The sequence below is a fragment of the Littorina saxatilis genome, linkage group LG9, assembly GCF_037325665.1.
Source record: "Littorina saxatilis isolate snail1 linkage group LG9, US_GU_Lsax_2.0, whole genome shotgun sequence".
Taxonomy (NCBI): Eukaryota; Metazoa; Mollusca; class Gastropoda; order Littorinimorpha; family Littorinidae; genus Littorina; species Littorina saxatilis.
In genome coordinates this window covers 26,248,310-26,269,903 of record NC_090253.1, presented here as the reverse complement: position 1 = coordinate 26,269,903, position 21,594 = coordinate 26,248,310, and the positions used below count along the sequence as shown (strand labels likewise).

At 47.0% G+C, this 21,594-nt stretch overlaps 1 protein-coding gene and 1 long non-coding RNA gene across 2 annotated transcripts; one reads left to right on the top strand and one right to left on the bottom strand.

The window, feature by feature from the left end:
- The first annotated feature begins 243 nt into the window (after nucleotides 1-243).
- LOC138975718 (uncharacterized) lies at nucleotides 244-1,270 on the top strand. The gene is made up of 2 exons (XR_011458720.1): nucleotides 244-1,073; nucleotides 1,105-1,270. It is a non-coding gene; the product is annotated as an uncharacterized lncRNA (long non-coding RNA).
- LOC138975714 (uncharacterized) lies at nucleotides 1,254-21,514 on the bottom strand. Its single transcript, XM_070348470.1, has 7 exons — nucleotides 21,157-21,514; nucleotides 20,254-20,647; nucleotides 19,337-19,444; nucleotides 18,714-18,893; nucleotides 18,279-18,452; nucleotides 16,988-17,200; nucleotides 1,254-7,763 (listed from the first exon to the last, which is right to left on the bottom strand). The coding sequence occupies exons 2-7, from the start codon at nucleotides 20,613-20,615 to the stop codon at nucleotides 7,700-7,702; spliced, it is 1,101 nt and encodes a 366-aa protein (XP_070204571.1). The 5' UTR covers nucleotides 20,616-20,647; nucleotides 21,157-21,514; the 3' UTR covers nucleotides 1,254-7,699.
- Nucleotides 21,515-21,594: the final 80 nt, after the last annotated feature.

Genomic DNA, 21,594 nt, shown 5'->3' with positions numbered 1-21,594 from the left:
TTGAGAGGAACGGCGATATGCACTGATAAACCGTCGTCTGCCAAGACCATTGTGTGACCCTGCTTCCGGGCTTTTCTTTTTTCAAACTTTCACAACTTCGAATTGCACTGATCTTGTCTTGATGAAAAAAGAATTCTTTTATGATTAAAGAATGTTTGTGTAACAAGCTAGATTTTAAAAGTTAGGTCTAGCGCAAAAACGCACCACGGTCCAAAAACATTCTCATAATCATCGATCCACGGCTGTCGCCAGTTTAAGGGAAGTAACTCATTTTTGACCTGAGTTCAGGATGGGTCCAAAAAGTGTTCGAGACAATCTGCAAAATTAATTCTTTAAAAATTGCTCGCTCTTTACGTAGGGCACCTAGGATGTTCCCGTTTGGTGAGCGTTCAAATGGAAGGGTGTTTGTACTGTGTGTAAAAGCCTGACAGTATCTGTGATGGTTTACGGGAGGCTTACTGTCCGGGCGTGATTTCCGGGATATTCATAACAGCCGTCCAGCACCAAAACGAGGCGCCATTGTTCTTCAGGGCCAAGTCCACGAAAATAAATTCTTTGAAAATTTCTCACGCTCGACAGAAAGCAGCCAGGATGTTCCCGTTCGGTGAGCGTTTAAATGGAAGTATGCTTGTACTGTATGTAGACGCTCGGGGAGCTCTGTGATGGTTTACGGGAGGCTTACTGTGCCTTTAAGACACAGCTTTGGGCCTTCCAGAATTTGTAATGATTAACTGTGGCCTGGTTGACCAATATTGGCGGCCTATACCCCAGACGGGGTCACAGGCGTAGGTGAGGTGAGGTGAGGTGGTTGACCAATGTTCAAGCTTGAGTGCGCTGTTGATTCTGTGAGTGGGCTGGGAGTTGATGTTCAATCATTTGTCTCATGATCATGCATACCCGCTGTTGACTGTCACATGATAACCAACGTCTGTGCACTGAGACGTTTTGGTCCAGGGTGCAGCTGATTCTCCTTGTTGCGATTGTGGTTGAATTGTCAATTGTGTATTTTGTAAATACTTCATCACCTCTGTGTGTGTGTGTGTGTGTGTGTGTGTGTGTGTGTGTGTGTGTGTGTGTGTGTGTGTGTGTGTGAGAGAGAGAGAGGGGGGGTGTCTGTGTGGGACAGAGATTTCAAATTGAAAGAGACATGGAATGCTTCCAAAGAGAATGGTGAACAGCAACAAATATGATGTACAGTGTGTGGTCAATATATGCATATGTTTGTGTAAAATACATGTACAGAACACAATAAATTCATTTCTGAATTTTATTAACATTGTTTTGACCAGTTCTTTGTCCACATTCAAATTAAAAGCAGATGCCACAAACACAAAGGCATGTACATTCATTACATCTTCAAAAGCATCTTGTTTCTTTCTACACAGCTCTTTGCACAGCTTTTGCACATTTAAAGCTGCATTACCCATGTACACCTTACATGCACATAAAACCAAGAACCCATTACATACACTTTTATTGCATTATCCATTTAAACGTTTCATTCACATAATGTCCATGAACCCACTACAATAGGTTATATAATTCATTATCCATTCACCCCTTTATTCATGCATTTTCCAATCACCATACAGACCAGAATAAATTAATTTCTGAATTTAATTACCACTGCTGTGTTAATATGTCATTATTTCTGCAATCTCCAAGTATTCTCTATATACAGTGATACACCCCTGATACATTATCAATAATACTTCATATACAATGTTCATTACCCATTTCATACAATATTCTTGTACATGGATGACAAATGCACAGTTTTGTACACTTTTATTCATTGAGAAATAACCTGATGGACTGTTTACACCATTCAAACAGCATCTTTCCAGCAGACTAACCCCTCTATAAATAATGTTATCAATTTATTCCTTCGCTGCCGAATCTAAAAGAGCTGTGCCGACATTTTGACAAGTTTTGTGTATCTGACTGCCCGGTAATAATTGCAATTACACATAGAAAATAATAATGATGCTGGATTCATAACTCGCTAAGGTTCAACCCTGTCATCTCTAGCACTCATGGACATGTATACATGCAGATCATATAATGTGTACAACTACACAGATCTGCATTTATGTTACTTCTATTGTATATGCATGCTAACCAAACAATCTGGTTAATATGCACAAATACAAAAATCAAATTCACATGCATGTAAATCATCCAACCATTGACGTTTTTCTCCTTCATTTACCTATCATCAGTCTGATTTTTGTCACACACAGTCGCAGACAACGTCAATCTCATTCAACCGTTTCTGTTCTTTTTTTCTCACAGGTCTAGTTCAGGAACTCCAAAACTACCACTTAATCTTGTTAGTGTAACGGAGTGTCGGAACACAACAATCAACTTTGGAGGCGAAGTCCAATCAAATAGGATTGAGAATTTGAATAATAATAATAATAATAATAATTTTAGAGCTTATTTCTTAGCCCTATAAAAACTGTTTTGTTTACGCAAAGGAAACCAAGAACATACAGGGAGACAGCAGCCGCCAGACCCTATCTCAAACAGAACTCTACAATCCACAGGTGTTGCCGAGGAGCTGTAAATAACTCGCAATTTCAAAGGCCAACAACTCGGCAGAGCCTGCTGTGAAGGGCGACGGCAGTCTCCCTGTCACGTCAAAGGTACCGTTCTTTATTTATTTATTTGGTGTTTAACGTCGTTTTCAACCACGAAGGTTATATCGCGACGGGGAAAGGGGGGGGAGATGGGATAGAGCCACTTGTTAATTGTTTCTTGTTCACAAAAGCACTAATCAAAAAATTGCTCCAGGGGCTTGCAACGTAGTACAATATATTACCTTACTGGGAGAATGCAAGTTTTCAGTACAAAGGACTTAACATTTCTTACATACTGCTTGACTAAAATCTTTACAAACATTGACTATATATATTCTATACAAGAAACACTTAACAAGGGTAAAAGGAGAAACAGAATCCGTTAGTCGCCTCTTACGACATGCTGGGGAGCATCGGGTAAATTCTTCCCCCTAACCCGCGGTGGGAGGTACCGTTCTGCTGCACACGTCATGTTCATTGCCACAGAACTGTCCGGGCTTTCAAGCGGAGAAAGAGCAGCCCTCCACTTGAAGACATACCCTAGATCAAAAGTGTAGCTGCAGTCTGTGCAGAGTAGGAATATTTTTGTTGTTGAATTTATTTCTTAGGCGACACCTGTGACTATGTCAATCTGCTACAGTGGAACCCCCCCTTTTGACCCTTGGGCTGGTTGTCGCGACATATGTCGCGCTACTTTAAGTATACTGTTACCTGGTTGTCACGACATATGTTGCGCTACTTTACGTATACTGTCACCTGGTTGTCACGACATATGTCGCGCTACTTTACGTATACTGTCACCTGGTTGTCACGACATATGTCGCGCTACTTTACGTATACTGTCACCTGGTTGTCACGACATATGTCGCGCTACTGGCTCAGTCTGTTTGGTCGGTTCCGATTACCTCCTATGGATGCGAAAACCTATATGACTGTTTTTCTCCCTCCCTGGGGAGCATCGGGTAAATTCTTCCCCCTAACCCGCGAGGAGGGGGGGGGGGGGGGGCATCGGGTAAATTCTTCCCCTTAACCCACCGGGGGGGGAGCATCGGGTAAATTCTTCCCCCTAACCCGCGGGGGATAGGTCCTGAAATGGAAGGGTCTTGAAATGAAGGTAAATCTACAGAGGTTACGACAGAACATCTGTGACAGCAGTGTCTTAAAAAGGAGGGAGACTTAAATTGAGGGGGTCTTAAATGGGGGGTTCCACTATCTGTGTCAAAATAAAAGGATGGTTTTATCATGTTTACTCAGCATGGATTGATCAAAGGCAGTCAATACCATTGCTGACACCAACAGGACTGTCTCTTCCCCAAAGAGTTCGTTCTGAATCGCTCACTATGGCAGTCACAGTTGACGGGAAGCACCAACAAAAAGTCACAGAGCACAGTTTACACAAAGTAAAGCAGACATTTTAAAATTATGGGACATTTTAGATTTACAGAACATTTTAGATTTACGGGACATGTTTAGATTTACAGGACATGTTTAGATTTACAGTACATTTTAGATTTACGGGACATTTTAGATTTACGGGACATGTTTAGATTTACAGTAACACACCATGACAACACAGAGCACCAGTATAAGATGTACAATAAGTTGCACTGTAAGGCAATTGTCTCAGAGTCTCAGTCAGATTTTAGACCTACAATGTGATACATTGAAGGGCAAACGATTCTTTTTCTAATTGTCTATGTGCAGTAGATTAGTAGTAGAATAATATCCTTTTGTATTTTTTAACACACAGCTCAAACACCAGTTACACAATTAGACTGTACAAAAAGCAGTTTACAATAGTAAAACACCAAGTTAACACCAGAGATCTGGAATCGATTGACCATGGCACATTTAATTCATGGGTGGGATTCTTCCGGTATATGCCGGAAATCCGGATTCGTAATGTCTGGTGACGTTTTTTTGGTTGCTAATTTTACAAATCCTTCAGCGTCTGTGGGCCCCCAGACCTCCCCGTCCTTCAAATTCTTCAGCGTCTGTGGGCCCCCAGACCTCCCCGCCCTTCAAATTCTTCAGCGTCTGTGGGCCCCCAGACCTCCCCGCCCTTCAAATTCTTCAGGATTAATGACATTTTTCAGTCCCACCCATGTTAATTGGTGTACACAATATCTACAGGAATGCACAACAGTCAGTTATCCAGGCATGCACGCGTTCATACACATGTACCGATAACCTCCGACTTTGACATCAGCAAAGCAAAGCACTGGTGTATGAATAGGAGTCACAACAAAGGAACGCATTCCATTCAAACTTCAGTTTTAAGGCAAAAAACACAAAAAAGTCTGTTTACGGTAACCCGACTGACCCTATTTTTTTCGCACGACCCTAGACTTTTTTTTGGCATTTGGGAAAAAAAAAAAAAAAAAACTTGGTTTTTTTTGCAAAATAACGTAAAAATATGGTTTTTTTGAAAAAAAAATAAATAAATAAAAATCCCGACCTACCGACCCTATTTTTTTGGCCTATGTTACCGTAAACAGACCTATTTTTTTTTTTGGCCTAAGCTTTGTGCCTCCAGAGTGTGGACATTTTGTTTACCACCATGGGATAAGGTGAGATCAGCATTCATTTTACTCAGACAGTCAGGATATACCCTGGTGACCACTTCTCAATAATGACCACCCCAAAGGATCCCCGGTACTCGTATATATTCACCTCTCCATAGCGACCACATGTCTATGATGACCACTTTCAGTTGCGGTCCTTTGGGTAGACGTCGTGGAAAGGTTGGACTGTATTATATTTCAATTACAGTGGAACCCCCCTTTTAAGTCCTAAAAAAATCTGAGAAAATCTGGTTTTAAATAGGAGGGAGTCTTAAAATGGGGGTACATTTACAGAGGTTATGAACAGAAAGTCTGAGAAAACAAGGTCTTAAAAAGGAGGGCGTCTTTTTGTTTGTTTGCTTAACGCCCAGCCGACCACGAAGGGCCATATCAGGGCGGTGCTGCTTTGACATATAACGTGCGCCACACACAAGACAGAAGTCGCAGCACAGGCTTCATGTCTCACCCAGTCACATTATTCTGACACCGGACCAACCAGTCCTAGCACTAACCCCATAATGCCAGACGCCAGGCGGAGCAGCCACTAGATTGCCAATTTTAAAGTCTTAGGTATGACCCGACCGGGGTTCGAACCCACGACCTCCCGATCACGGGGCGGACGCCTTACCACTAGGCCAACCGTGCCGGTAGGAGGGCGTCTTAAATACAGGTGTCTTAAAAGGGGGATTCCACAGTACATGTAGTAACAGCCCTTGGTTTGGTACTGATGTCTCTAATCCATGATTACTGAGATAGACGACCTGGGCACCACTGCTGAAATCCTTCTACTTCAGTCACTCTTCAATGAGAAGCAAATCAAATGCCTTGTCTGTATAGTGCCACATCCCTTCTATTGGCAGTATTGCCATTCTCAGGCCTTGGTCTTCAGTCACTGACGCATACGTTTCAGATTTGATGCATTGCTATGACCACTGACTAACTGACTATTTTGTCATGTAACATTTTCTTACTGAACGAATAAATCAGGGCATTTAGACCTACATATTTCTTCGGTCACCGACGCCTACGTTTAAGATTTGACGCATTGCTCCGACTCCTGGCCGGTCGACCATCCGACATTTTTGACATGTAGGAGGTCGGACCCTTAAATTGTCAATCTCAGGCCTCAGTCTTCGGTCACTGACACATACGTTTTAGTTTTGACCTATTATTCTGAGCAATGGTTGGTTGACCATCCAAAATGTTCGATCTTCTGATCAACATTTTTCCTACTAAACAGACATTCCTAGTGCATTTGGACACATACACATTTTGAAGCCAGGTCCAACTAATTTATCGTCCTCTGAGTCTTGGAACAACTCAGCCCTCACTGTCCCCCACTCCCCGTTGCTGGTGAAAACACCCAGCAGCCATCTCATGTCTTCCGTTTTACTGTCTCCTCTTCCGTTTTACTGTCTCCAGGAGAAGACACTCACAGCCCTGGCTGAAAAGTTCAAGCTGGGATTCAAAAGCAGACTGCTCCTGCATTGTGGATAGCAATCGCTGTGTCCATCTAAAGCAGGCTGCTTTTGCATTGTGGATAGCAATCGCTTTGGTAGTAGTGTCCATCATAAGTAGACTGCTTCTGCATTGAGGATAGCAATCGCTCTAGTAGTAGTGTCCGTCGAAAGTAGACTGCTTCTGCATTGTGGATAGCAATCGCTCTAGTAGTAGTGTTCATCTTAAGCAGACTGCTTCTGCGTTGTGGATAGCAATCACACTAGTAGTAGTGTCCATCGAAAGTAGACTGTTTCAGCATTGTGGATAGCAATCGCTGTAGTAGTAGTGTCCATCTAAAGTAGACTGTTTCTGCATTGTGGATAGCAATCACTGTAGTAGTAGTGTCCATCTAAAGCAGACTGTTTCTGCATTGTGGATAGCAATCACTGTAGTAGTAGTGTCCATCTAAAGCAGACTGTTTCTGTATTGTGGATAGCAATGGCTGTAGTAGTAGTGTCCATCTAAAGCAGACTGTTTCTGCATTGTGGATAGCAATCACTGTAGTAGTGTCCATCTAAAGCAGACTGTTTCTGCATTGTGGATAGCAATCGCTCTGGTAGTAGTGTACGTCTAAAGCAGACTGCTCTTGCATTGTGGATAGCAATCCCTAGTTTCCATCTTGGGTACACCACCTCGCAATAATATTTTTTAAACAGTTGTGTCTACTCCACTAGGCCAATTATATAGCTGCCTTTGTCTTCCATGGAGGCTGACTCACTGATTGCAAGAGGCTGTGGAAACCAGCCGTTAGTTTTCCAGGTAGGAGCCATTTGCCTGTAATAACTGCACCAAGGCTTCAAAGACTGCAGAGGGCAGTGTTAACTTAGCAGTAATCACCCAAACGCCTTTCGTATGCATCATGTTATTCTGGTCAACTCAATAGCATTGACATGAGCAGCGTTAATGGTGTAATTGCAACGCTTGAATCCGCATGGCACATCAGAATCTTGACCACACACACACACAAAGCAGGCTTTTTGAGCTTGCTGGATGTCACACGGAGGCTGTAAAATCATGAAGTACGTGTATCACGTGACTTTATGGTGCGTAAGGTCAAAGGTCCATGTCATCATCCATGAGGTCAAACATCTCCAGGTCTGCAGCTCCGCTGTTTATCCTGTTGTATGAATGAAACAGACATGAGTTTGATGAGTTGAAAATCACATTAAAAATTATATAAAAATACACTGGCTACAGTATTATCAGGCCTTAATCTTCGGTGATAAACACATACATTTTCGATCTGACGCATTATTCTGACCCTTGGCCGGTCGACCACCGATAGTTTTAACAAATAGGAGGTCTCAATTCCGACACAACTATAAATATGTAGCCAGAACATTTGGACCCACAAATTTGTTCGATCCAGGTTGAACTGACCTATTGTCCTCTGAGTCTGGGAATAAGACTGCTGGCAGCTAAAACCAGTCAAGCAGAAATACGAGTTTACAAAAGTACGACAAATGTTTTAAAAGAAAGTAACAGTGCTGACAAGTTTTTTCATGGTTTTTTTTTCTCCTTCAGTGCGAGCATCTTGCAATCTTAACCAGGGTTCGACACTAGCGGGGGCGGGGGGCGGAACGCCCCAGAGTTTTGTGTTCCGCCCCAAACATTGCCGAAGCTTGGGGCCCACTCCGCCCCAGGATAAATTCCAACAATGACAAACCGAAAATTCTAATGCCAGAGCCAATCACTAACAAGAAGAGCAAACGCTCGATCGAGTCACTTTCGCAGTTCTGAATATTATATGAGGCATCAGATGGACAGGAAGAAATTGCTATTCACAACACAATACAGATGTAAATAATTTGATGTAAAGAATAATCCTATAAAGTTTGAATCAAATCCGATGAATAGTTTCAGAGATATGATATTTCAATTTTTTTCCTTCAAGACATACCTGTGACCTTGAAAAAGGTCAAAGGTCACCAAAGCAGACGTCAAAGTGTAGAGGTCACTGGGAGTCACGTTCACATAAAATTTGAGCCCGGTCACTTTTATAGTTTCCGAGAAAAGCCCAACGTTAAGTTGTGTGTTGCCGAACAGAAAAGGCTAGTTATCTCCCTTGTTTTTCTGATAACGTTCGTAAAAGGCTACAGATGTAAATACTTTGATGTAAAGAATAATCCTACAAAGTTTCAATCACATCCGATGAACTTTGTCAAAGATATAAAATGTCTAATTTTTCCTTTGACGCTGACCTGTGACCTTGAAAAAGGTCAAAGGTCAACGAAACCATCGTTAAAGTGTAGAGGTCATTGGAGGTCACGACTAAACAAAATATGAGCCCGATCGCTTTGATAGTTTCCGAGAAAAGTCCAACGTTAAGGTGGTGTCTACGGACGGCCGGCCGGACGGCCGGCCAGACGGCCGGCCGGACAGACTAACACTGACCGATTACATAGAGTCACTTTTTCTCAAGTGACTCAAAAATCGCCAGTCAAAGTCGTCACTGAAATTTGCGTTACGATCAATGCCGCAGTCAAGAAAAAAACACATTCAAATCGTCGAAGGACAATGTCGTAAGGGAAATAACTCCCAGATTGTGCTCTTTAGCGTGAGAGATAAGTATCGCCTTCAAATGCCAAACGCAAAATGTGGCGACACATCCCTGGTGTAAAAAGACATGGCAATGAAGATGAAGAACAGGGTGGAGAGAAACGAAAAAAGGAAACCGATGCAGCCAAAAGCGCGAAGCGCTGTCGTAATTTCAATGTCAAATGGTTGAAAGAATTTCCCTGGCTTCAGTACGATGAAGAAAAACAGACAATGCATTGCCGCACGTGAATACTGAGAGTGGGCCCCAGATTTTTTTTTTTCCGCCCCAGCAATTTCCATCTCTGGGGCCAGTGTGGCCCCAGGCCAAATAAGTTAGTGTCGACCCCTGTTAACCATTTCAATCACAGTAAAAAGATGTTTCAATACAGTGGAACCCCCTTTTAAGACCTCCACAATTCTGAGAAAATTGGGCCGGGTCTTAAAAAGGAAGGTGTCTTAAAATGGGGGTAAATTTAAAGACGTTATGAACAGAAGATCTGAAAAAAATCAAGGTCTTAAAAAGGGAGAAGTTTTAAATTGGTGGGTCTTAAAAGGGGGGGTCCACTAAAAAATCGTTTCACCACAAAATGTAAGGCTTCTTTTTAAGCCTACTGTCTATATGATACTTACCGAGACAGTACTATTCTTGCACATTATCTATTATAGGCCGAAAAAATTGGACAAAACGCTGCGTGGGTACAATTATCTCCCATAACCATGCGCCACCGTGGATCCCAAGCACTGTCTGAGTGCTTCCCCCTTACAGGATGTAGGTGGCGCGTCCTCTTTCTTTATGAGCTGCAGACCCTCAAAAAGCCCATAACATATCAAGAGGGGAGGCGGGAGGGAAACTCTAATAGTACTGTCTCGGTAAGTATCATATAGACAGTAGGCTTAAAAAGAAGCCTTACAGTCAATATAACACTTACCTCGACAGTACTATTCTTGCACAGAATACCAGAGTGGTGTGAGGGTGATATGTAGAGTATTAAACTCCTTAATCAAAATCACTTAAATCCAAGGATTAAGATACCCAGGCAATTTTCGAACAGTACTACTGTAAAAGAAAATATACCCAAGAAAAATACCTTAGACTGACGTGACCATGCTGGCAACCACTGCTTTGGCAATGCCATACGACTGGTCAAGCCTGAGACTGGAAAAGTCTCGCATATAGTGGTTAATAAACGTGGCTGGAGTCTTCCAGAACGCGACCGCCATTATGCTTTGGAGCGAGGCACCCCGCACGTGCGCCAACGAGGAGCCGATAGCCCGAATCTCGTGTGCCCTGATGTCAGGGACCACATCCACTTGAGCATGAACATAAGCCTGTTTGATAAGCAAGGTCAGCCAACGAGCTAAAGTTTGTCTAGAAATATCCGATTGGTACTTCGGATTAAGCGAGACAAACAGTGACCGCTTAGAAGACCGAAAGCTACGTGTTCTATCCAGGTACACTCTAAGGGCACGTACTGGGCAGAGGAAGCGATCAGGGTCATCATGTTCAAGAGTGGGAGCCAAGGCTTGAATGACTACTGGTTTGGACAACTCCGAGGCATTCTGATTCTTGGCTCGAAAGTCTGGTAGGAAAGCCAACGTCACCTGATGTGTGGTGAACTCAATGTCAAATTCCAGGCCACTCAAAGCTTGAATACCACTGAGTCTACGGCAAGTGGCTAAAGCGATGAGGAACACAGTCTTAAAAGTCAGGAACTTGATACTAATGCCTGCCAGGGGTTCAAACTCCTTGCTACGCAGGAGTTTGAGAACCAGGAAGACATCCCACTTGGGAAATGAAACCCGAGGTTTAGACACCGCTGCATTGCTAATACCCGAAAGGACATTAGCAATGAGGGAGGAACTGATCAAGTGTTCAGGTCTGCGACCAGTAGCAGCCGCAATCGTGGAAGTGATGGCAGATTTGTATCCAAGAAGAGTCTTAGAAGAAAGACTCTTCTTTTGATACACTTCCACCAGGAAGTTGGCCAAGTCCTGTGTTGAGGGATAAAGCGGCTTTATCCCCTTGGACAAGGCGAAGGAGGCCCAAGCTCTCCAGCGTAAGTCATAGAGCTGATTAGTTGATCGCCTCTTAGCGTTCAAGGAAAACTCTACTGAACTCTTGTGCAATCCTAGTGCAAGCAGTTTGGAGCGCACAAGAGCCATGCGGTCAAGCACAGACTCTCTGGACGTGGATGAGGGAGGCCTGATCGAGGCTGGAGCAGACTTCCCCCGTCCAGATTCAGAGGTAGAGGGTCTACGTGGGTGAGACCGCGAAGATCTGGAAACCACGGAGCTGTTGGCCAGTAAGGCGCGACCAAAATCAGTCTTGGCCGTTCCTGCAGATACTTTGCCAGTACCCTCGGAATCAGAGATGTCGGGGGATAGGCGTAAGCATCGAGGAGCCTCCACGAGAGAGTGAATGCGTCCACGTGGAACGCATTCGTGTCTCGAAAGGGGCTGACGTACCTGGGAAGCCGAGCGCTGAATCGAGTTGCGAACAGATCGATCAGAGGACGGTCCCACCTTGCCCACAGACGCCGTAGAACGTTGTGAGCGATGGTCCATTCTGTGGGGAGAACCTGATCGCCCCGACTGAGAATGTCGGCCAGGGCGTTCAGTTTCCCCGGAACGAATTGGACTGACATCCGGACCTGATTGGTCTGGCACCAGAGCAGAATCTCCTCCGCTAACAGGGAGAGGGACCGAGAATTGGTGCCCCCCTGGTGGCGAAGGTAAGCTAGGCATGTGGTGTTGTCCCCGTGGACCAACACATCCTGATCCCGAATCAGGAGGCGAAACTCCAGCAGAGCCCGACGAACCGCCTCCAACTCTAGAAAGTTGATGTGTAGGAGGGACTCCTCCTGGGTCCAGACCCCCTGGGCCTCGTGCAGGTCCAGGTGGGCCCCCCAACCCCGCGTAGAAGCGTCGGTGTACAGGAAGAGAGACGGCCGTCTCGGTTGGATAGGCACCGCAGAGTTGAGCCAGATCGGGTCCAGCCATTGGACTACAGCCTCGTGAAACCAAGGCCCGATCTGGACCAACTCGGTGTAATCGAGAGGCCTGGAAGTCCGATCTGCTACTGCCCGTTGCAGGGGACGTTTGTGTAGCCTTGCAAGGGGCAGCAGCAGAGCGACAGACTCCATGGAACCCAACAGTTCCGCCAGCCGCCTGTGAGGAACAGCGCGGCAAGCCTGAATGGAGAGGATCTTTCGCCTCAGGGAGAGGATTCTGTCCGGGGAGGGAGACACAGTGTAAAGCACTGTGTCGAACGCCATCCCCAAGTAGCAAAACTGCTGGGCTGGCACGAGGTCTGACTTGTGCCACTGTATCTGGAACCCCAAAGCATGGGTCCGTTCCAGGACCTGCCGGGTGTGTTGGAGGCATTGATCGCGAGACTGGGCCAGGGTGAGCCAATCGTCCAAATATTGACGCAGACGCACACCCTGAGCTCTGACCAACGCCGCCAGCTCCTTGACCACCTTTGTAAAAATCAGCGGGGCCAAGGACAGGCCGAATGGGAGGGCCCGAAACTCGAACACTGTGCCCTCCCAAACAAACCGGAGCAGATGTCGGTACCCCGGGGCCACCAGGATGTGGAAGTAAGCATCCTGGAGGTCCACAGACGTGGCCCAATCGTTTGGCCGGATGGCCAACCGGACCGACGAAGGGGTTTCCATCTTGAACTTGCACCTGCGAAGGTACAAGTTCAAGGTGGAGAGGTCCAACACCGGCCTGAACCTGCCGTCCTTTTTGGGGACGGTGAACAGGCGGGAGTAGAACCCCGGAGAAGGCTGAGAAAGGGGGTAGACAGCCTTCTTCTCGACCAACGAGTTCACCTCGTCTTGAAGAGCCTGCCATCTGGCAGGGTCTCGAGGAGGGGGGAACGTCAAAGGTAGAGCGGACAATGGAGGTTGTGACGACAGCGGTAGAGAAAACCCCGACCCCACCACCCTCAAGATAAACTGGTTGGAGACCAGTCTGCCCCACATGTCGCGGGCCCGAAAAAGGGAACCGACGGACGAAAGAGGGGCAACTTGAGGGGGCGTCAACGTAGGGCCGGGACTCACTGAAAATTCTGCTGGCGGGCAGGCGCAGGCTTGCGACCACCCCCCTGGTGGTGCTGCTTACCCTTACCTGTCTGAGCACCCTTCTTCTTACGCTTGGGAGCACGAGAAGCCGGGGCCGCAGGGGGGAACGCGACAGGCGCCTGAGAGGAGGAAGAAGGAGGCAGTGAAACTGGCTTCTTCTTCTTCTTCTTCTGAGGCTGGGAGCTGGAGGTGACTGTAGCACTTCTCTTACTCCCCGCCGACGTCGCCGAAGCAGCGAGGCCAACCATCAGAGAATCAGTGTTCCTCTGGCGTGTGGACTCCACCACAGAACGGACAGTGCCCGGATGAAAAAGGGAAGAAGGCTGAGGAAACGTGTTCCTCAGACTCTTCCTCATATCCGGAGGCACTAAAGAAGTAGCCAGAAAATGATCACGGAACAGGGCCAACAAGTGGACCCGTGTTCCAATGGCCAATTCTGCCGCAGTCGTCACGCACGATCGCACGGCATGCAAAGCCCGATCCACTCGAACCGTGTCAAGGACCCGAGTGGAATCGGACTCTGCCCGATCGGGAGGGTCCAACAGTGTGGACAGCGTGCTCATCCATGTCAAGGCCTGTGATTGGGCCTCGACAATGGAAGAAACGGTGGCCTCAAGATTGTGGAACGAAGCAGAGCTCAGTTCCACCTTCTTGACCGAAGGCACCTCCCCAACGAACACATCACCGTCAGCCCCACCCTGAACACTCGAAGTCTGGAAAGGGAGAGTTCGAGAGTCAAAGGGAAAAGGGAGGGACGAAACAGATTGGACACGAGGAAACAGTGGAGGTGCGCCTCCCGAAGGAAAGCACGGCACTGAATCCGCGTCCTCCCGAGGAACATAGGTCGCGTTCGCACGTGAATCTGTACTCCTCAGGCGATGTGCTGCCGCTTCCACCGTGGCACTAAGACTAGGGTGGAACGCGAATTGCTGGCGGCCGGATCGTTCATAAAACGAGCCGCCGGCAGACGCGGCGTGTGCCTCCCGCGCCCGGGCCGAAGCGGACTCCAAGGACGAGAGGGCGTCGGAGGGAAGGACGTCCTGAAACTGTTCAAACGTCCTTCTAGCTGTGCGAGGGAGAGCCTCCTGCCTCTCGTCCTCAGACTCCACGTCCTGTGTGTCAACCGAAGGGTTGGGAACACTAGACGACAGACGCTTAAGAGAGGCATCCGTGGCGTCAAGACGCCGCGTGATGTCTGTCATGTACTGTTGGAAAGTACGAAGCATAGCTTCGGAAGTTCCATCAGAAACCGGCAAGGGTAGAGGATCAGTGTTAACCTCAGGGCGACCCTGATCCTCCTCCCCATCGTCCTCTGACTCACTCTCCTCTTCACTTCCCGACAACTCCTCAACAGCAGGAGTGTAGGAAGCTTGAGGGGGAGGAGCCGAAAGTGATGAAGTAGACTGTGACGAAACGCCCACTGAAGCAAGAGGCCGCGAAGACCCCTGCCCCAAAGACGAAACGTCTCCAGCAGCCGAAGGGAGAGAACAACAAAAACCCTGCGACTGTTGGGTCAGTCCAGCCAACGAACCCCCGCCATTTATAGACTGAACAGGGACCCATCGGGTCTGATCAGAAAAGAAATGGTCCGGTCCGGTCGGGGGTGCCGATCCGGTCCGGTCGGGTGGTCCGGTGTTCCGGTGGTCCGGTCCGGTCCGGTCGAGTGGTCCGGTGTTCCGGTGGTCCGGTCCGGTCCGGTGGTCCGGTCCGGTCCCGTACCATCCGGAGGTCCCGTTCGGCACAGAACCATCCGTACCCACAAAAGTGTTCGGGTGGTTCGGTCCGGACGTGGAAACACCGTACCATCCGGACCCGTAGGTCCGGTGGTCCGGTGTGTTCCGGTTCGGTGCCAGACCACCCGGACCAACAGAGGTGGTCGGGTGGTCCGGTCCCGACCGGACCACTGGTCCCGTACCGTACCATCCGGACCCGTAGGTCCGGTGGTCCGGTGTGTTCCGGTTCGGTGCCAGACCACCCGGACCAACAGAGGTGGTCGGGTGGTCCGGTCCCGACCGGACCACTGGTCCCGTACCGTACCATCCGGACCCGTAGGTCCGGGGGTCCGGCAAGGGCCAGAGGTACTGTCCCGCACCGGACCCTAAGGTCCGGTACGGTCCCGTACCATGGGTCCCGTCCGGACCAAACCCGGAGGTCAAGTCCAGTCGGGACCCGTGGGTCCGGTTCGATCCCGACCCGTAAGCCTGGACCGTTCCGGACCCTTGGTCCGGACCATCCGTCACCCGAACACCAGACGCTAAGGAATGGCGTGGGGTCAAGACGGTCCGGTCGGAGGTGTCGGTTTGAGCAACAGAAACAATGTTCCCGTCGCCCTGACCATTCGACAGAAGTACCACGTTCTGTCGAACACCTCCACGTCCAGTAACTAGTCGGCCGGAGCGTTTCATAGAGGGACAGCCACCAGTCACACGGACGTCAGAGGGAACCGTAGTAGCAGTGGTCGTAGGCACGATGCCTGAAACCCCTGCCCCCACAGGACCGCCCTGAACGGGGTCAATTCGCATCCCAACCCCAGCGGGGAGGGAATTCATAGACCCCGTCATCTCCTCCGATCTCCCCCCCCATGAGTCCGAGACTACTGTCGAAACAGCAGTAGACGACCCAGCGAGGGAGTTCAGAGGAGGACCCGTGTCCCTCCTGGCTTCCACAGCGGTGGAAACCGAGGAGGGCACAGGAGAGGCACCGGAAAAGAAAGAAGTCGAAACCTGAGTCTCTCCCGTAGCCCCTAGATCAGATTCACCAACCCCCAAAGAGGGTTGGGAATCGACCCGCCCCCGGATTCGAGCCAGGGAGGAGAAGGAAACCTTCCCCCCAGGCTTGAAACCGGGAGGAGCTGAAGCCTGAGACTGAGGGCCGGACAACGGCGTCGAAGGGGGGGAAGCGTGTTCCACGGAAGGAGAAGGAGAAAGACGCTTTTTCTTTCCCCTCGACCTTCCCCGAACCTTCGACGGCGCAGCCCCGCCCGAAGTCCCAGGTTCAAGCCCAGCCTGTTTGAGCAAGCTCGCATTGAGCTTGCTCAAACAGGCTTTCTCCGCCCTCCCTCGCCGCAAACGCAAAGCGTTTGGGGAGGGAGAGTCGGAGCGCCGAAAGGTCCCCCTGTCCGTGCGCAAAACATGACGCTGTGCGCCCGGAGAAGGGTTGCCCCCGGCAGACTCTGGTTCCGTAGAACCAGAGCCCAAAACAAGACGAGACATCCTACCTCGCCCTGTACGTACCCTTAAAAAATCGAGAATTAACAAAATTCAAAGAAAATTAGGTCAATACTCAAGTGAATGAGGCGAAACGAGAAGCAGACGACCGGTCACCACGAAGTAGGACGGTAGGCACGCCGAGTCCGCCACACAACAACGGAGGCACAAGTTGGAAGAAAAACAACGTAGCCTCAAGCCAGAAGTGGAATAACACACAAAAATCCAACAGGTGGTAATCCACACAGAAAAGAAGACTCTAGAATCCAAAATAATCCGGGAGCGCAGCAGAAACACAGCCTACTGTCACGCGCGAAAAAAGAAAGAGGACGCGCCACCTACATCCTGTAAGGGGGAAGCACTCAGACAGTGCTTGGGATCCACGGTGGCGCATGGTTATGGGAGATAATTGTACCCACGCAGCGTTTTGTCCAATTTTTTCGGCCTATAATAGATAATGTGCAAGAATAGTACTGTCGAGGTAAGTGTTATATTGACACAAAACTCACAGTGGTTTGCTCCCAGAATGGAACATGAAGGTATCTGACGAGGAATTCTGTGGCCAGCTAGTTACCGTGGCAGCTTGCGAATCAACTGCAGAGGCATTGGAGGAGGATGCGCTGGTGACGTGACTAGAACTGGAAGTGGATAGTTCGGTCAAGCTGCTGGCGATCACCTCCTCTGGCGGTGTGTATAATACTAGGTCTGTGCAGGGGTTGGTGCTAAAGAAGAAGAAGTCAGAAACAAGTCAATACAACAACCTTGCCATCCTAATATTGAATAATGTGAGCAGAGGTGGGGGACTGGAGAATGTTAAAGAACTTTTTTTTTTAAATTCCGACATCAAGGCCAACAAAATCAGGGTCAGTCGGTCTGTTCCTCTTCATTTTTCTCATTTACACAGGTGCATCTGGTGTTTTAATGGTCGGAAACCGCACAAGCTGTGTCCACTAAATGTCGGAGGAGAGTAACTTTCTTTGCAAAGTTTGCACAATCTAGCTTTGTCAATTGAATAAACACATACTTTTTTAAGTGGCAAAAAAAGTTCTAGGGTCTGGCGAAACCCCCCCCAAATATGACGTTGTTTCAATATTTGCCAATATGAGCCGTGGCTCTTGCTGTCCTTCTATGACGATGTTGGTTTGCTGCACCAAGATTTACACCTTGAAATACAGATAGACAAACTCCGGAAATAACTCTGTCGAGTTTGTATAGGTTGTGAAAGAGTCAATACTCTTGCTTCTGGCGAGGCAAGCTTTCTTGTCCACGTGTTTCAGACACACACTTGCTAGTGACTGGCCTGTCATGTCATGTGGGACTTAAAGCCGCAGTTTTGAAAGAATGTCTGCTATGCGCTACAGCGACTCGTTCCTCCAAGTCTGTTATCATTAGTTAACACCCAGCTTCCCTATGCCCACAGGCTAATTTACAGGCCGTCTCCAATTTCACACGAAGACACGAAAGTGAACGAAACAGTGACTTCCCCTTTTTTCTCGGTCCAGTAATCAGAGATACCACCATACTACTGCTTATCTAAACAGTTCCAGAGACTTGTTGGATAGAGGGTGTGAGTGTCAGTTGCGCATCTGGAGGTCATTAATCAAATCTTCGTACTCGCAGAAAAATTCCTCTCGATCTTCGCCTTTAAAGCAAGAGTATCCCCTTTTTCACAACCCATACAAACACGACAAAAGTTATTTCCCAACATCCTCTAGAACACCTCACTCAGTGCCGTTTTTTTTCAAAACAGACGGCATAAAAAACAACACAGTAAAATAAACCTTGACGAGCACAACTCACATGCTCTTGACGATGGCTTCAGGTAGAACGGTGTGACATTTGTTGGCTTCCTTTTTCAGTTCCAGCGGGATGGTGAGAACACACTCTTCTTGTTGCTGTGGCAACTCAACACAGCCAAGCTTATCTTCCACAGCCATGCTGGCATCCTCTACCAGCTGTAGATCTACCTCTAGTCTGAAACAACGTCAAAACTGAAATGTAAGGTAAGCAGCAGCAGGAATGACAGTTGGGAAAAAGAAAATGGGCGAAAAAATGCTGCGGGTTCAAGATGCCAGCGCATTTTAACATTATATATAAATAATACTGCATATTAACACATTCATTTTTCAGCATACTTAAGTCTTGTACATGAATTCTTCCGAGCGAGACACACACTTTGAATGACTCATCCTTAAAATACAAAATCATAAACACTTCATCCAACAGTTACAATACCTTTTCTCCACTTCTCGGAATCGCTGCCAACCTTTGTCAGCAGTCCACGTAAACCCTGGATCCCCACTGTCACTAACGTTAAAAGAGTTGCTTCCATTCTGCTCTTCTAATGGTGAAATCTGCAGCTGTTTGAAACAGGCCGCCATTTTCTCGCTCAGGTATCTTTTGGATGATGGGCCGCTGCAAACAAACAATGTCAGTATTTAAGATTCTGGTGGGTTTTGTATTTTTAAGCTATACTCTACTATTCTATGCTGAGAAATCTAAGTAGCTTCCTCCCAGTGGAAAGCTAGCAGCAACAGTTATGAGTCGCACTACCCTGGTGTGTGCCTCAGTTTAGCCTTTAGGTGTCATCAGCCACCTGCATATGCCGTAGATTTACTGAAGTCTTTTACCTACGACGTTGGTGGGACATGGATATTGCCTCTGCATCATCTCATGATAAATTTCACCTGTGTCCGTCCCAGCCTTGTTTTAAACCTGTGACCTAAGCAACACAAGTTGACTACCAACTAGACTCCCTCACGAGAGACAGATGCAGATCCCTGAAACACCTGCTATACACACTGTGTACCACTGCTAAAATGCAAAGAATACCATACAAGTTAAAAAGATGGACTCACTCTGTCAGTTCTGCAGGAGTAGGTTGTAGATGGCGCTTCATGGGTCTGGGCAGGAGGGATGGTTTTGGAGATGTCTGTATCATGGTGGTCTGGGGGCGCGTCACAGTCCTGCATGCATGGAAACCATTTAAACATCATGCTCAATCTGAACAAAATAACCCACAAACAAAAAATAAGAAAGGTAAGTTGTTGGAACGTTTAATTTGACAAACCAAAAACACATGTTTGTGTCCGTCTGTAGATGTTAGTTTCTTTGTTAGTCCTGTGTTGACAACTCTTCGACAAGCGCTTAGAACTGTACCCACGGAATACGCGCTATATAAGCTTCATATTGATTGATTGATTGATGTTTTGTTTTGTCAAATTCAACATTCCAAAAATTTACCTTTCTTGTTAATTGATTCTGAAACTTGAAATGTTGGCAGTCAATTTGTTTTTGAAAATAACCCACATATAATGAATGAGCACATGTGCATTTCATCAATTAATGCCTGCACCAAACCAACCAACAACCCAGCCAAAACATATGCAAACATATACTGATATAGTGGAAGCCCCCTTTTAAATCCCCCCCCCCCCCCCCCCCCCTCAAAACGAGGCTCCTTCCATTGTAAGACCTTGTTTTCTTAGATTTTCTGTCCATAACCTAAACCTCTGTTAATTCACCTCCATTTTAAGACTCCCTCCCTTTGAAGACCCGATTTAAAAATATAAAAAATTGTCTTCAAATTCAATTTCAAATAAAAACGAGGTTTCACCAAAAAAAACACCACATTTGGAACAAAGTGCACACCATGCATGCACATAAAATAATTGTTTCCTCATTAAAAAAAACCACTAATATTTGTTTCAAGTGTCTTATAAACATTTACAATTTTAACACAATACGTGTCAAATTCTATTCTATTCAAACTTACATCTGCATGGAATACACAGGCAGGGTCTGTGAGTGTGATGGGGTGCTCTGGGCATTGAAGTGAGGGGCAGTGGGGTTAGCCCACGGCATGGTGCTAGGCACTGAGTGCTGCCAGCTGGCCCCCATTCCTGGCGCTGAAACCAAGCCCATGTTGCATGTTGGCGGCGCCCATTGGGGTCCACAAGTCACTTGGGTCGGTGACAAGAAGCGGAAGTTCCCGGAAGTACGAACGACGCCAAAACCTGTTTGTACTGGGGGCACAGGCTCTTGCGGTGGAAAATTTGGTGCAGGAGGTGATAACTGTCCCGTTGGGGGATAGTGGTTCAAGTCTGGGAGGTAGTTGTTATTGTTGAACATTGTCATTAAGACCTCTGTGATGAGTTTTGAAGCAACACCTGCACACACACAAAATGTAGACTTGAATCAAATATAATTCAATAATGGCACTGCGTTGTGAGCTTATACTTTAGTCTTTACAAAGAGAGCGCTACAGTTCAATATTATTATAAAATCCATGACAGGATCTCTTTTCAACACAGGAACGGGTGTACTTATACCTGCTCTGAGAAAGCATGCATCTGTGTGTGTTGTTGTGCTGCCCTGCATGTCAGAGGAGAGTAAGTGTGTTGTGTGCATATCATGGTGCACATTTGAGTGAGAGGTCTTAAAGTGTGTTCAGTTTGTGACTGTGCATGTGTAGTTTTGTCTAATAGTAACACTAACAGTAAATGTAAGGGGTTCAAACCAAATGGAGAGACAGACAGACCAAAGGAGAAACACAGACAAGAGAGCCTGAGGAAGAGAGAGAGAGAGCGTGCCTCTGTCAGTGTCAGTATTCGCACAAGTTTGTGTCCTTTGTTAACAAGAGAAGGAATACAGGCAACACAACTGATCTCTCACTTACCATTACCTAATGACAGTCACGCAACACATCGACAGTGTGACTTATTTCCATTGACCACTGTCAGTGGTCAATCAGTCAATCCATCAAACGAAGAACGACGTCAAGACACACTGCTGGAAGTCACCAATTGATACAGAAACTTCTGGCAACTTCTTGGTAATTACATTCGTATTCCTCGCTTGCAAATGGTGTTGCCTGAGTTTTAATCGGTGAAAATGTTAACAATGTGTCAAACACAACTGACATTCGATGCCACTTCTTGACAATATTACGTAGATGACGAATACTTTGCAACAAATAGCAGATTTTTTCTCACACGAAAGCAGAAAAACATCACACAACATCTTTCAGAGACAGAGTACTCTCCCTCTGGCTATGTCATATAAAAAGTCACCTTGGAGTTGTTATGAAACATATAATGTTGTTTTCGCATTTTTA